At 41.6% G+C, this 16,592-nt stretch overlaps 1 protein-coding gene across 2 annotated transcripts; it reads right to left on the bottom strand.

Annotated features, from left to right (window-relative positions):
• Positions 1-367: 367 nt before the first annotated feature.
• tdrd1 (tudor domain containing 1) lies at positions 368-16,022 on the bottom strand. Of its 2 annotated transcripts, none has more exons than XM_034106958.1 (26): positions 15,951-16,022; positions 15,427-15,624; positions 15,186-15,223; positions 15,031-15,091; positions 14,030-14,144; positions 13,813-13,879; positions 13,645-13,725; positions 13,364-13,543; positions 13,109-13,252; positions 12,800-12,965; positions 12,581-12,664; positions 11,900-12,076; positions 11,715-11,822; positions 11,410-11,580; positions 10,680-10,940; positions 9,353-9,484; positions 9,048-9,155; positions 8,605-8,769; positions 7,496-7,828; positions 7,294-7,410; positions 7,064-7,192; positions 3,126-3,293; positions 2,623-3,027; positions 1,254-1,316; positions 1,081-1,124; positions 368-904 (listed from the first exon to the last, which is right to left on the bottom strand). In XM_034106958.1, the coding sequence occupies exons 2-26, from the start codon at positions 15,614-15,616 to the stop codon at positions 833-835; spliced, it is 3,579 nt and encodes a 1,192-aa protein (XP_033962849.1). In that variant the 5' UTR covers positions 15,617-15,624; positions 15,951-16,022; the 3' UTR covers positions 368-832. The 2 variants fall into 2 exon arrangements, with proteins under 2 accessions (XP_033962849.1, XP_033962847.1); XM_034106956.1 differs by having other exon boundaries at positions 15,427-15,627; positions 15,951-16,021.
• Positions 16,023-16,592: the final 570 nt, after the last annotated feature.

Raw genomic sequence — 16,592 nt, 5'->3', positions numbered from 1 at the left:
GAGTGACTCAGACGCATTGCAAACTTTTAACTATGACTTAATTTTAAATATTTTTGACATTCTGTATATTCGTTATGTCTGTTACATGATGTGTATTTTGAAAATTATGTAACTTAAAAAAACAAAACGTTATTTATCACTACTTTTTAATGCATGTAACATATTTAACAGTAAGCTGTGGTGGCTCTTTTTTCTGCTGTAACTAACTACACATTAACCCTCTGTGGGACTAATGAAAAAAGGTATTCTGATTCAGCACTCCAAGTTGACAAGAAAGTTCGATCTTACCTGTATTAGACTGAATGTGTTATGTACAATTACTTACAAAGTATTCAAAATAAATGTTTCTCTCACAAACATCACACAATAAACTTCAACAGTTCACTGTCAAGAGAACCTTTATGTAAAGACTGAAACACATGTCAAACATAAATCAATCAGGCCAAAGTCCCACCTGAACAGGTGATTAGGACAGAACAGATGACAGCACCGTGTGCTACAGCACACTTACAGGAGACAAACACAGGCTGAGCTAATTGAGGTGTAACATCTTTTGTTGCAGATTTTCTGGCAACTTTAACAAACGTAATAAGTACATAAAGCATTTTTTTATGAAAACTTTCAAAAATATTAAAACATAAAATAACCACAGGTTGAAACATTAAACACTGGATATGGAAATTAAATTAAATTAGAAAAGCTAAATTAAGAGCTGGATGGCTGCTTCTGGTTGCCACATCAACATTTAACTTGTTTTAAGAAACATAATAACAGAATTTATTTTAACAATATGGCGAACTGGACTTAAAAGACTTATGGAATTCTGTACATCTTATTTTGTCTTTCCCACTAACTGCTGGATGAGAGACAGCTGCACCTGCACCAAATGTTCCAGGTGGTCAATCTGTGAAAGGGAACAAAACATGTCATTTATTTGCACTTCAAATTTCAATTTTATGTCAAATGCAGCTCAAGCTACTTCTTAGCATGAATAACAATATGGTGGTATGTGAAAGATGGCTATTAACTCGGCTTTAAAAACAACAAAGATGCTTTCTAAAAGAATGTGTGAGAAACCACCTTAGTCGTCAAGTTCAGACAGCAGCAGCTAGGAATCTGAGAATCTAAGCAAACAGAAAAGCAAAGGTGATGCTATACAATCTTGATCAGTCACAAACTCATCGTAAAAACCAAAGTGGGATAGAAGTCTAACTTTTGTAAACATTGATCATTAATCTTATTTAAAAGCATACCGTTAGTTTTTGAGGTTTTGCATGGAGCCTCCATTTGCGCAATAATGTTCTGAACTGGATCTTCTGAAAAGAGAGACACCATTACAACTGCTGTTAGCTTCAGCACAATACATAACGCATAAACCATCCTAGAATTAATCAAGTGTTATATCCATTAATGACCCAGGTAATCAGGCCAGTATTTTGAACCCAAGTAAGCCCTTAAAGCAAAGATGAATCGCTAAATAATAATACAAACATCGAAGTTGTACACAAACTCGCTCGGATCAGTCATTAGCCCGCATGGTTTTTCATACCACTGCTACGCTGCCGACACCCAATTCTGTCCTTTCCCCGCTCAGAGACCCAGGTCGTCGCACGCATCTCTGCTTGTCTAGCTGACATCTCTCAGTGGATGTCTGCTCATCACCTCAAGCTCAACCTTGACAAGACTGAACTGCTTTTACTTCCAGGAAAAGATTGTCCCACTCTTGACCTAACAATCAACATCGGCACCTCTGTTGTTTCCCCGACTCAGACTGCAAGGAATCTGGGTGTGACCCTAGATAACAGCCTGTCCTTCACTACAAACATAGCTGCTACAACCCGATGCTGCAGATACACGCTTTACAACATCAGGAGGATGCGTCCCCAGCCGACCCAGAAAGCGACGCAGGTTCTGGTCCAGGCTCTCATCTAGACTACTGCAACTCCCTCCTGGCTGGTCTACCTGCATGTGCCATCCGACCTCTGCAGCTCATCCAGAATGCAGCTGCTCGTCTGGTCTTCAACCTTCCTAAATTCTCCCACACCACGCCGCTCCTCCGCTCCCTCCACTGGCTTCCGGTAACTGCTAGAATCCACTTCAAGACAATGGTACTTGCGTACCATGCTGCGAATGGATCTGGCCCTTCCTACATCCAGGACATGGTTAAACTGTACACCCCAGCGCGTGCTCTACGCTCTGCATCAGCCAAACGGCTCGCTGCACCCTCGCTGCGAGGGGGACCCAAGTTCCCATCAGCAAAAACACGTGGGTTTGCTATCCTGGCTCCAAGATGGTGGAATGAGCTCCCCATTGACATCAGGACAGCAGATAGCCTGCACACCTTCCGGCGCAGACTGAAAACTCATCTCTTTCGACTCCACCTCGAGCGATAGAATTACTAACAAAGAACTGCTAACAGAGCACTTATATATTAATAAAGGACTGGCTTATCTATAGCCAGTTGAGTAGCACTTGAAATGTTTGGCTCTAGGAAACCTGATGTACTTATATGATTCTGTTTTCTTCAAGGTTGTGTCTTCCTGGTCGAATGTACTTATTGTAAGTCGCTTTGGATAAAAGCGTCAGCTAAATGTAATGTAATGAAATTGTGATTTGACCAACCATTGACTGACACTGCTGGAGTATTTTTGTTCTGCTGGGGGGTCTGGGGGGACGCCTTTGGGGTCATGGTTAGGCTGGGGGTAGCTGGTGTGTTTTCCGTCGCCTTTTGGGCTTCAGGTTTAGGTGAGAGCAGGGGGCATGCAGGTGCAGCTGTACTGTTGGCAGGAGATGTGCTCCCGTCAGTGTGGTCATCCTTCAGGGTGGGAGATGGGGGGCTCTTGGCCTGCAGTGCCTCCAGCAGCATGGCGGTGAGGTCCCCCCCGCCCGTCTCCGGGGGCTGGCTGAGAGAGAGCACGTTATCAGAGCCGTCGAACGACTGGACCGTGGCGAGGACGCCGCTCAGCAGCAGGCTGTGAAACATCTGCTGCAACTCCTCTGGAAACTTTGCAGGGAAGTGCTCCTTTCCTAGAAACAAAGAGTGGACGGTGGAGAAGTGATTTGAAACTAAACTTTTTAACACTGGTCAAGATGGAAATAATTCATTCATTCATCCTGAGCCTCACCAGTGAGGGTGCAGCGAGTGATCTGAAAGGGGAGCTGCAGCAGGCGCGCTGGGATGGGCAGGACACGGGAGAAAGGAACCTTCTCAGTGTTACCGTAATCTGCGTAGATGACGCTCATCTCCTTCTCTCCGACATCAAGGGCCATCGCACGGTACCAGTTATTGTCAGCTGAAAATTAAGTTCAAACTGGGTGATAACAGTTCATCATTTGACAGTAATGAGAGCACCAACAGATGATTATCATATAATTAGACAGGGATATCGGTTGCCCATCATGTGACAACTTTCATAAAGTTATTTTTGCATATTTATATTCAATTTTGGAAGAATGTATAAGGCTTGCCACGTGCAAATCTTCATTAGTTGACACATTTCTGTATTATGTTTATAGTCAGGGTTCAAGGCCTTTTTGAAAGTCTTGAAATCATCCTGAAAGATATGACAAAGATAACTCTACCTACTAGGGGTGTAACGGTACACGTACCGAAATTATTCGGTACGGGCCCTTCGGTTCGGTACACGTGTGTACCAAACGAATATAAAGTTAAACGTAAAAAATTGAGAACGTGAACAATTTCTTGGAAGTAATCTCAGGTGCTGCGTCGCAGCATTCAGAGTAATTTCCTCACATTGGGCTCATCGCGTCATAGAGCGAGCAAGTCATTCCATTGGATGAGAGGGCATGCTATGAGAACTGGTCAGAGGGATGCGTTCAAATGTAGTCAGTAATTTGAGAAACTGTCGAAAATTAATGGCGAACGCAGATAAAGTTGAGCTCGAAAATCCTCCAGCATCATTGAAGTCTCCGGTTTGGGAACATTTTGGTTTCGCAGTTACGTACAAGGATGACGGACAAAGACAGGTGGACCAAACCAAAGCTGTTTGTCGGCATTGTTCAACTAAAATTGGTTATGCGGCTGGCAATACATCAAACTTGCACACTCTTGAAAAGGCATCACCCGAACGTGAATATCACCGGTACCAAAAGAAAAAAGACTGAAGCGCAAACCCAACTCCCACTAGCATTTGAGCCTCCACCACTCGCAAAAAGTTCAGACTGAGCCAAAGCTATTACAAACGCCAAATATCCTTATGTTGCCATGTTAGCAAAGCGCTACCTGGCTGTATCTGCTACCTCTGTCCCTAGCGAGAGGGTTTTCTCCACAGCAGGAGACATTGCTAGTGCCAGCAGATCTGCCCTTTCGGCAAGCAATGTGGACAAGTTCATTTTTCTTTAAACAACATGAAAATACAATGACAAGCATGTCCTAATGTCAAACTGGCTGCTTAGGTACTAGTACAGTACAGTTCAAATACAGATAATTTCAGTTCATCGAAATGCTGCACCTTAATGTTCATTTGATTATATTTTGTATTTATTTGAGTGAATATTCACAGTTTAATAATAATTAAAAACCCAAAACTAATAGTTTATGTTTTGTGAGTACTTGTACAGTAAAGTTAAAATACAGATTATTTCAGTTCATCGAAATGCTGCACCTTAATGTTTATTAATTATTATATTTTGTATTTATTTGAGTGAATACATTATTAAAATACAGATTATTTCAGTTCATCGAAATGCTGCACCTTAATGTTTATTTTATTATATTTTTTATTTAAAAAAAAAAACCGAGGTACGTACCGAACCGAAATGTTTGTGAACCGTTACACCCCTACTACCTACACAGCTGACCTTAAAAATGGATGAGCTTTTACCAGCTTCACACCTAGGGAGCACTGAAAACTCCATTAAAACAGACCCTGTGGTTAGCTGAGGAATGTATGCCAGGCTATAGTCTCCTACTTGCATGCTGTGTTTAAAGAAGAACCGCTCCTACGCGCCGCAGAACTCGCGCTGTGTAATTATATCTACTAGCAGACACCAAATTACCAGTTTAGGTCTGCAGGGCAACAACTGCAGGTGGGGTCTACAGAATAGTCAAAGAGTCAACATAAAAATTCATGATGGCAGACAGTGTGTGTTTCCTCAGAGTTAAAGCCCAATGATGGATCAGCTGTTTTGTCCTCCTATGGTCTCTTGCCTGTTATCATTTAACAATGTGTGGGAATCATACCGTCTGAGCGATGGGGTTTTCCCCGCTGACAGTATCTATTTAACAGCTATTTATTAAAAAAAACAAAACAACTTATTATCCACCATAACTCAACTTCCATCTCGTCTCACATTTTCTCAAACAAGATTATATCATTTTGGCTTAAAAACAAAAACAAGTTAAAATATTCAACATCAATATGTTGGCTTTTATGCAGCGACGGATTGGAATTGGACTTTTTACTGACGAGTTATCTTTAGTAAAAACTGTGCCTCATATAATGATAACATGAGAACTGCCATGAAGTCCGAAGCCTGCGCACACAGTCGTTCACTAATCATTTACCTGTCTGACATCTAGTGGTTTTAAGGGGTCATGGCAAGCATGTGCGTGTCTACAGCAGCAGGAGAGATTGCATGTTATATTCAGGGGTGCACATAACTTTTTTAGTGAGTTACTCAGATGAATACCAGGAGATAGCGTTTGGTACTCACCCCACACGAAGCGTGGTCCTCCTCAGTGTCTCCTTCACTGTCCTCTATTTACACTTCTTGCATGCTAGATGATGAAGATGCACCTCCCTGTCTCTTTTTAAGCCTCCGATTTGCTTTCTCCAAAACTTGTTGCCAACACTGTGAAGTTCTAGCATTTCCTGAGGCCAAGTGGAAGGATCAAATACTAAGAAATTATCACATGACTTGAAGTCATATCTGATTTCAGATGTGGGAAGTTACGAAGTACACTTCTTCAAGTACTCTACTTAAGTACAATTTTGAGATATTTTTACTTGACTTTGATCTAATTTGTAAAACTAGCTGAATCTTTACCAGCTTTGAGAACACTTTAATGATCAATCATTACAAAACATATCATATATATTATTCTGAAATGGACCAATCTACACAATGACTACTTTTACTTTTGGTACTTTAACTATATTTTGATAATACATTTCTAATTTTACTTGAGTAACATTTTGAATGCAGGACTTTTATTTTTACTTGAGTAACACTGGTACTTCTACTCAAGTACAATATCTGAGTACTTCTTCCACCTCTGTCTGATTTCAAACTCTTCCATAACACCCTGAGTAAGTTTGCTACTGTGTGTTTTACTCCACTTTGTTGTAAATAGAACCGCAGCAGCTTCACCCAGTTCTCCAGTGTGTGCACAGGGGAGTCTCCCACTGCAGCCAGTTGGCAGAGTTTTGGCACAATGATGTTGTTCATACTGACGTTAACCCTGTCTGTGCACACGGTGAACACCTCTGTTGTCCGGTGATCTAAGGTGCTGCTCACACGGGAACGTTTGCGTTTATGCACAGTATGCGTTTTCAAAAAAGTCTTCCGTTCACATGTATTAGTTTCATTTGATGCGTCTGTTCACACGAGAACGCTGGAAACGCTGTAGTACATATGCCGGACCTGTAACGTCCGCCACGAAATACACCAAAAGCAGCGAGTATAAGATCTCTTCCCTCCCCCCCTCGGTCAGCTCCAGTTCAGTCAGTCACAGAAAGTCCGAAGACTTTTTGCAGGGAGCGAAACGGCAACGTAGCTGCTTAATGTCTTTTGACATGTCTCGTAGTTTACTCCATTGACAAGAAACACATGTAGACGAAATATGTGTTTTGTTTATATGTTTTGAGGTACGCAAAGGCGCGTAGTGAGTGACACAAGTGACGTTACGCAATTCAGATTTTTGCCACGCATGCGTACCAGTTGTGTGCACCCCTGGTTATAGCAGTGTGTGTTACAGTTTGAGTAAGTACCTTTTGTCTATCTACTTATAGCAGGACAACTTGACCTGATCTAAGTTTATTTCTGGTGTTATCTTGGTATGATATTAAATGTTTTCATGGAATCACTAAGTGTTCCTCACCAGAGAACTGGGCGCAGCAGGCAGCTCCAGCAGTGGGTCTGCTCAGGACAGTGGAGGATAAGGAGGCCTGGATGTTGCTGCAGTACACAGCCAGCTCCATCATCACCTCATGAAGCTTCTGCTGGTCCACTGCACAACAAGACACCGCAATTACAACAAGAAAGAGTGGTGACGTTAACCATTTGTGCATCTTCTTATGACAGACGGGGAAAAAATCAAAGTGTTCTAACCCTGGTTGGGGGCGAGCAGGTAGAAGAGGGAAGGACTGGTGACTGCTGCAAAGCAGGGCTGAAAGGTGTCATTAAGAGGCAGCTCCACTGTCTTCCAGTCCACTGAGAAAGATGGGACTATGACAAAAACAACAACACATAATTGCAACAAGGCAGATAAAAACATCAACGATTCCTTTTCACCTTTTGCCCTCTATCTGACCTTCTGACGGCATTGCAGTCGGCCCTTCAGTTGGTATCTCTTTGGCTCCTGTCGGTGTGGAGGCTTGCACAATTATTTGGGTCTCTTTATGTTCCTGTGTTTTCTCTTGGTGTCCAGAGTCTGAGGTTGTCTCTTTGGGAATCCCTCCAGGACCTATGGCTAGTTGCTCCGAGATAAGAGCAGCGGCCACATTGTGCCCTCTGCTCTCCAGCTCAACACCGTAGCCTTGTTCAGTGAGAGAGAGGACCCGTGCAGAGAGCTGCTCGCCGTCCACCAGATTCTGGAACCACAGCAGTGCTTCACTGCTCCACTCAGATCCCAGGGGCTGCACACCTGAGTCCAAACACAACACACACGCTTTGTGAGAAACCACATAACCTGGCTGAAAATGCCCCCCAGAAACACCCTCTGCTACTTTCTCATCATGGAGAAAAGGAATTAATTTCCAGTGTTTCCCCTACCATTGTCTTGGCGGGGCGCTGCGCCCTGCCAACGCGCACCCCGCCTGAAATTCAAGGTGTTTTTTTATTAAAATAATAATATATATATATATATATATATATATAGCACCAAATTGCAACTGAAGTAATCTATCTACGGTCACTTTTTACATTGAACATGTGCTCTTTTATTAAATAAACTGAACGCCTATGTTATTTATCCAATGTTTGTGCATGTTCCAGTGTCCACTGCTTTGCGTATTCACATTGTCCCTCCGCTCTGTTTCTGAAGGGTGGGGCTCTGCTCCCCCCCCACACAAGAATGCACACACTCACAATCAGAGACAAGAGCTGAGGAAAGGAGGAGAACAACAAAGTGTAAAAAAGTCAAACAAATCTGCATTATTGCCCCGAGCTCTGCTGTCTGCCCGGTACCGCGGTTTTGAACTACATTATTGAATTTGACAGTTCAGTACAGTGTCACACTGTACTTTATTACTTTTTAATGTACAAATACTTTGTTACTGTACGATATCAATAATCTACAGCTCCTCTCTCTGCTCCAGAGGATAACAAAAATTCGGGGCACCCCCCCCCCCTCAGCAGTAAACCTAGGGGAAACACTGATTTCCTTTCTTATTCACACTCTCCTCGCTCTCTCACACCTACCTGTGAGCCAGCAGCGAATTGCCTGGAAGGGTAGAGTCAGGAGTCCAGGTGTAATGGATCGAATGTGGTTCTTTTCCACTTTCATGGTATAACCATAGTCCACAAAGTTTACAGACACTTCTTCAGCCAGCTCATTGACCAAAGCCCGATACCACTCTCCATCACCTGGGGAGCGAGAAAGCACGTTAAAGTAAATCCCAGAAAAACTGAAAATAAAAAGGAGAATTCTGAATATAATCTGATAAAGGTTGTTTGAAAAGTTCCATTTGTCAACAGATCATGCATTGAACTTGCAGATGAAATGTAAAAACTGCATTTCATTTAAAAACAATACAGTGATCCAGATAGCATTTTAAACCAAGATCAATGAATATCTTGTTCTGACTTGAATGCCAACGTTTCAAGCCCTTGATGTTTAAACAGTGTTCAGTCAATGATCTCACCAGGAAACATGGCACAGCAGGACTCCCCCACTTTGGGCTCAAAAGGGGAGGCTTGTGCCTCACAATGCTTTTTCAACTCAGCGCCCAGCTCTATCAGTCGCTGATGGTCTGACAATGGACAAGAGGAGAAAAAGGACACATTAAAGTATAGTAGCAAATCATCAAATCTTAGATGGAAATTAAATGAACATAAGCTTGGCACAATACATCAATTAAAATACGTTGTTAATTTATGTCCATCATTCTGGGAGTGCAATAAATTATGAAATAATCTACAGCCCCCTATGATGGACAAACAACACTACCTGTGGGATTGTTGATGCGGCAGTAAAACTCTAGAGGGTTCTCCACCACGCTGGCCAGCAGCGCCACTGTCTGGCCGTCACTGGGAAGCTCAGCACACGACCACACCAGAGGGTCACAGGCTGGGGGGGACACTGAAGAGCATATTCAAACAACATGATAGATGACATGCCTTACTGTCTGCCTACTTACATTATGTATATTATAGTCAAAACTATAAAGTCGTCATCAAATTCTCTGATTAACCAGTTAAGCCGTGAGCCTGTTTTCAGGTCTCAGGCTCGAAAATGACATTCCCAGAACAATTGACTATAACTTCACTTCTAAAAAGGGTACATTAATAGTCTTTTTTCTCAAAGCAATGATAAACCTGTGAATTGGATGTAGAAAAGTCAGAATCAATATAGATTTTTTTACTTTTAAAGTAAATTCAGATTGAACAATTTACAAAAAATGTAAATTATAGCGTCCGTCCAAAACAAAAGCATTACTTAAAGTGAAAACCACCCTTGAATGATGGGATAGTAGACTGAAAGCTTTACGAATCCAAACTATAACATAGTATCCCTGTATCAAGATTGATGCAAAACAAGTGACATTCCATCTAAACATTACCCATTGGTGAATGAGTGATGCGTAGCCAGAATGCCCAAAACCGGAAGCTGGGTTGTAGCTCTAATAGTGCTAATAACAGCTAATATGAAATCTCCGTTTTTGACAAAAATGGAATGATGGATTAGCAGTAATAATTTCAAAGTGACACAGAAACATTGGATTAAACTTCGGCAGCGTTTTAATGCCATTGAACACAATTTTTGATCAGACAAGAGCAACGGTAAGACTTATTTTCTGTTTTGGTCCCGTAAAGCTACGTTGTGGGATGTCTGAGTTTGCTTCCCCTGCCGCGAGTTTTGATCGCTCAGTGATAATACTTATACCCCCAGAATCTGTGGAATCTCAGCTTGCTAGCTGATTGTTTGTGCAGATCCAATAAGTAATAAATAAATATTTATACCTTGAGTTCTGTGCGTTAGTGGGTATGACACATTCATATGGTTGTTAAATATTAAGAAGCCCTGAGACAGTTTCGTGAAAAAAAAAAGCCCTGTGATAGAATATTCAGACTCAAATAACATTTTAAACTAACATCACCCTTATGTCCAGTATCTGGGAAAGTAGAAATAGTCATCTTTGTAGTTTGTTCTCAACTATTTTAAATAAAATATTTCTTTTAAATAATTGTTTTTTTTGGGGGATTTTTCTCACTGTTTTAGACATACCTTTATATAATGTTCATATAAAGTAACATAATAATTGTAGACATCCCACCGTGTGGTTCTGCAGCAGCAGGTGTCTGCTCAGCCTGCTGCTCACTGCCGGTTGGAGGAAGAGGAGCAGGTACAGCGAAGCCTGCCGCCGTCAGCAGCTCGGCGACATTGGCCTGAGGATCACTGGCCTCATCAATCATGGCCACCAAAGCTTTGCTCTCGTGTGCTCTCTGGATTTCCATGCGCAGTATTCGATTGGATACCCTTCGCTGCAGAGCCAGCAGGCACTCCTCAGACCAGACCTCCCCCACAGGCTGCACCCCTGGAAAGAGCCCAGTGAAAGAGGATTGAGAAGGTTTGAGTGAGAGATCGTTTCAGATATACATTTGTGGTTTTAAATTTGTGTTTAACTCTGCAAACAAAATCCTCAAATGCTTTGCAAAACCTTATCTTTATGCCTTAGAACTCATAGAACATACTCGCATCAAATTCATATTTAAATAGCAAACTGCTTCAGGGGCATTGTAGATATATTTGTTCTAGGAAAATAAATGTGACATTTCATAGCTATTAGAGATAAATAGAAGGATTTGCTTAATTAGTCTTGAGCAAACAAAAGGCAAACTGATAAAATAGCTTTTTGCGGTTGTTGAGGGCCACTAAAGAATGAATGAAAGGAAAACTATGAAAACATTATTTAGGCCTGTCACTCAAAGCAGATCCCTCAAACAATTTAGCACACTTTAGTAAGTTGTAACCATTAAACATGTGCTTTGTGGTGCATACATTACCTGCTAGACCACACGGCACAGCCTGCATGGGCAGGGCCAGCAGTGAGGAGCTGATAGGCCGCAGGTGGCCTAAATCCACCTCCTCAGAGTTGCCAAAATCTAGGTAGCCCACACAGACACGCTCCTCTGATGAATAGGCCAGAATTTTGGCCCTGTACCACTGCTTGTCCTCTGGAGAGAAAAAAACACGCAGCGGTCAGAGCCTTGGGTAACAACGCATGTCAACCAAATACTAATTTGATATCATACTTGTTGCAAATATACAATAACTAGGTTTCAATGTTACTCCTGTGTATATGTTATACCTGAGAACTGAGCACAGCAAACTGTGCCGGGGGCTGGTCTGAAGTTCTTGGGGGTCGGGGTCCGGCTGCCGTGCTCCCTCAGCTTCAGCTGCAAGTCCTGAATGACTCCTGTAAAACAAAAGCTCACAAGTTAAAGATATAGGTTTGGATGGTGCGTTTGTAGTACCAGATGAAATGCTACTTACCAGCGTTCTCCACCTTCTGTACGATGATGTCATCGGGTGACTGGAGGTGGGTGACCACAACAGAGAAGGAGTCGCCCACCGCCTGTGTGAGGGGCTCCGGGGGCTGAGCCCAGGTGTTGTCATCCTTTCCATCAGAGCAACGCCTGAAGTTCTCCAAGGATGCACTCACCATGGCATCTGAGGGAAAACAAACTTTAATTACCTAAATTGGTAGCAAAAACACAACAAATCCAGAAGGGGAAGAATTCCATTACATCAGAGACTCAATGATTTGTCATATTTATCTGAAGTATCCGTCAAATCTATCTGTAAAATTAAGTGACTTTCATTTCTGTTGATACCGCAAAAAGGCATCTGTATATTAGATATTTCAGCAAACTGTGCTGTTGCACATATAACTTGCTTTGAGGCCATGAGCCAAATGGTTGCATCCATTGTTGTGAGAATATTGTATTGCAGTGTTTTTGGACACTTGTGAATTATGCGTTATATGTTTTGTTTTTGTTGAGCGCACAGGAATAAATTCCAAATAAACTTCTGTTGATATGGCAAACGATTGACTCTTGAATCGTGTAACAGGGATGGATATGGATGAAGTTATCTCCCCAGCTCTATCCCTTATGTCACAGCCCTGTTCTGCAGACTGATTTCAGATGGGGTGGCTAAGCACATATGGCTTACTTATTTCTTGGGAAGTTGGTGTTTCGCTGACTGTTTCCTCTGCTGCATATCCATGCTCCAGGAGGAATGCGCTCAACTTCTTTCCTAGAAGACAAAAAATAAAGAGTTTTATGCATGGCTTTAAACGTTTGCAAATCATGTCCTCTATATCTATCACAAATAACACGTAAACCATTAATTACCCATGATTTCATCATTTTCCAACTTTGTATAACCTACCCATGGAAAGCAGGATATCCACAGCATGAATGCGACCATTTTCTAGGGTTTCCTCAAGCTTAACAGTCACAGTCTTGCCGGCCAAGAGCCGTTTCACTGACAAACAGCACTCGGCTGACCAGCTGTCAGTCACAGGAACCACCCCTGCTATACGGCACTCCATTGCCTGGGAATGATAGATGCAAGTGCTAATGTCATCATGCTAGCTGTAAGACACTGAAAGACTGTCTAAAAGAATTGTATGTTGTGACAGTGTGTTATCTTTGCCATGCTTAAAAACTGTATATAGTGGAGCGTAAATGCACTTACACATGGACAAAATGGCGGAATATTAGCTGCAAGAGGCTTGATCCTGTCCACAGGGACATTCTCTTCATTGCCGAAGTCAATGTAAAGGATTTTAGCTGTCTTCTGGTCAGCAGCCAAAGTCTGGACAAGGCCTCGGTACCAGTTCTACAAACACACACAAATAGAGTGAAACATACAAGTGATACAGGCAATGATTGAGCCAATCGGTATATTAAACTTTTTCACTGATTTCATCTAGAGAAGGCCTCTGCTCACCATGTCAAAAGAGAATTTAACCCCGCAGACCTCTCCAACGTGGGGTACGTATGTTGTCACTGATGGGCAGCTGTACGTTTTATGAAGTTCTCTGCTGATGCTTTGAAGAGCGACCAGCAGCTCAGGACTTTGGGCAAGGATGAAGAACTTGCCAGGGCTGTAGAACTCTACAACAGATGCCTGACAACCAAACATAATCACAACAAAGTCATTGCATGTTAGTATTTTTAAACGTTGGTTGGATCAGTCTTACAAATGAAGGCCAACTGGATAGGTTATACCTGGATGTCTGTTCCTTTAATACTTTTTGTCATATGCAAATCCTTAAAATAGACCCTCTCGAGGCTGGATGCATCACATTGCTTAAAAAAAGAAGAAAGAGGTTTAACATAAGTAACAAACATTGACCACAAATCATTCACATTGGCCTATTTCAAATCTGCTAATACCTTAGACTCAAGCATGCTAGCTTGGTCTCCCGTCACTGGCAACGCTTCAGTTTCCTGAGTTTTCTCTCTGAGATTAAAAGAAACGCGTCAGTGCACATTATCTATTGGACAATATATAATGAATCTATTCTTGACTGGTGAATCACATTGATATTTGCTGTAATTAGAAAATCATCACAGCTGACAGTAAGTAGCACTTAGGGTTGACCCAGCTTACTTTGCAGGTTCTGGATCAATGGACTTGCACATGTGTCTGTGTGCCTTCCAATCTTCTGTCTGACACGTCACAGAGCAATAGGGCGTCTTCTTGCAGCGCTTACATCGAAAATGTCCTGTCACGTGAACATTTATTAATTAGAGATGGCTAATTGTATTAGATTTAAATAGAAATATGCACTAACAAAACTTTTCTAAGTGGTAAGAAGGAATTATCTAGTAAAAGGTCATCAAAATTGTTTTTGTTTTGCCTCAATGATGGATCATTCTCTAACAGTGTTTCCCCTACCATTGTCTTGGAGGGGCACTACGCCCCGCCAACGGAGCCCCCCCCCTGAAATTCAAGGTGTCATAAATGTTTTGTATTTGTTCTTTTTATATATATATATATATATATATATATATATAGCACCAAATTGCAACTAATCTATGTCTACTGTCACTTTTCACATTGAACATGTGCTCTTTTATTAAATAAACTAAACTAAATGCTCTCATTTTAAGTTGTGAGTGTAGTGTTTTTGACCCTAACAAACACTGATGGATTAAAGGTGGGGTAGGTAAGTTTCAGAAACCGACTGGAGATACACTTTTTGTTATATTCCATGGAATGCTCTGAACATCCGATAGCAATGAATATCTTAAGTGCTTTGACAAAAAATCCATAAAAAAAATCTGTAGAGGCCGTAATACTGTAAAAAGTACAACCAATCCGTTTAGCCGGGCGGGGCACAAACTTATCTCGTGCCCTCATTGGTCATGTGCGCGTTCGTGTGTGTTGGAGGAGGGGCTCTATAAGGATGTGGCAGATTTTCTCCGGTTGTGTATTTTCAAATTCTAGCGATCTTGAGCCGGTTTCTCAAACTTACCTACCCCACCTTTAATCAATAACAATAATCCACAGCTCCTCTCTCTGCTCCAGAGGATTTAAAAAATATATATCCCAATGCCACCCCCCGAACTTTACATGGTCATTAACATGCCATTTTACTACAATATTACCTTTCTGACCACAGAAGTTGCAGAAGTATACCACCAGTGCTGGTGGCATGGATCCTAACATCTATTAAAAAGGGAAAGAAAATGTGGAAAATGGCAATGTACAGCAAAACATATTTATTAATCTAATAATAAAGAACAGTAAAGTTGTTACATACTCCAGGTTGATCCATGCTGAATGGTGCATTTGTAGGGCCTGCAAAAAAAGATAAATGAACAAATAAGGGCCAAAGTAAGGTTTTCTAGGACCTAATACAATTGCCATGCGTTACAGTTAACGTGGTATTGCGCTGCAGTTACTAATTGCATTGTACAGTTGTCCAGATTAGAAAAAAACAGGTATTCCCGGCAGGTGTCTCCGGTAATAAAAGCCTTTCGGCTAATGATTGCAATGATTACCGTCTCCAACGACGCCTAACAGGGGCTGCACAGGTATTGCATCGGGCATGGTGGGAGCCTGAGGTCTGGTCGGAGCCTGAGGTCTGGTCGGAGGGTGAGGCCTCGGGCCGACAGGAGCGAAAGGGCTCGACAATGGCTTCCTCAGAGGCAGGTTAGGTCGAACAAAGTTTGAAGCAAATGAGCGGGACATGACGGCAGCTGCTGATGTTAAAAATATTCAGTTATGTTAGACAGTTTATTAAAGTATATTTCAAGTATAAAAAGTGAACAAAAACATCGTTATGCTCTCGGGAGGACACGTGCGTTTTTAGCTAGCTAATCAGTATTGACCCGCTAACGTTTCACTTTGCTGGGACTGATGTTAGCCCGCTAGCTCCTTTTAGCAAATTACACGGCGAAAGTTGAACATAACGTTGAACAATACACTGGAGTAATGTTGTTGTCGACACAGCTGTAATTATAAACCACAAAATAATGAAATATATATACTTATAGATTCATATTGCGCAGCCAATATTTGTTACCTGAGTGCACGTGATGGCAGAATGGGTGAAAGTGCCGAACACATGCGCACTGGATTGTGGGTAGGTCGATGCTCAAAGGGTGTGGTCCATGGGGTGTGGTCAGGATACATATATTTGTATTGGGTTAATATTAAGCTGTGACATAATTGGTATCCATACATATCCAACATGATAATTGCTTTTTTTATAGGAACAACAAATTGGCCTGGGAGCTATGAGGAATTTAAGTGACTTGAACATATTGTTAGTGCTCATGCCTGCAACCTCTCCATCATGTGCATTGATTGCTGGCGTTGTCACTCAGTCATTGCACAATGCACACTGACTTTATTAATTGCATTTTAGTCAAATAATGTATCAGTACAATAATCATGGGCTGCAAGTGAGTACATGTATCACATCAACAGTATGTGACATGTTGTATTAAGTGTTTTTGTCTTTGTTATTTGTTAAAATATTAACGTGTCTGTAAATCTATAAAATTATGTGAAAGTTTTCTCTTTTTTATAACAATTTCACTTGTGACGTTTGACATTAAGACAAAACAGTATACATTTAGGCATAATACATTACAAACTTGAGACAGAACAGGCATGGTAGCAGGGTGCAACATAACAACATAGGGTAGCTGTAATCATAGAT

This window comes from Pseudochaenichthys georgianus, chromosome 19 (assembly GCF_902827115.2).
Source record: "Pseudochaenichthys georgianus chromosome 19, fPseGeo1.2, whole genome shotgun sequence".
NCBI lineage: Eukaryota > Metazoa > Chordata > Actinopteri > Perciformes > Channichthyidae > Pseudochaenichthys > Pseudochaenichthys georgianus.
Note: the sequence above shows the minus strand (reverse complement) of the source record. Positions and strands in the feature narration are given on the sequence as shown.

Coding starts and splice junctions, on each gene's coding strand:
- tdrd1 (XM_034106958.1), bottom strand. CDS start 15,616: ATGTCCCGCTCATTTGCTTCAAACTTTGTTCGACCTAACCTGCCTCTG. Junction 15,224..15,426: donor GTTAGGCGTCGTTGGAGACG/GTAATCATTGCA, acceptor CTTTTTTTGCAG/GCCCTACAAATGCACCATTC. Junction 3,294..7,063: donor CTGCTGCGCCCAGTTCTCTG/GTGAGGAACACT, acceptor CTTAATTTTCAG/CTGACAATAACTGGTACCGT.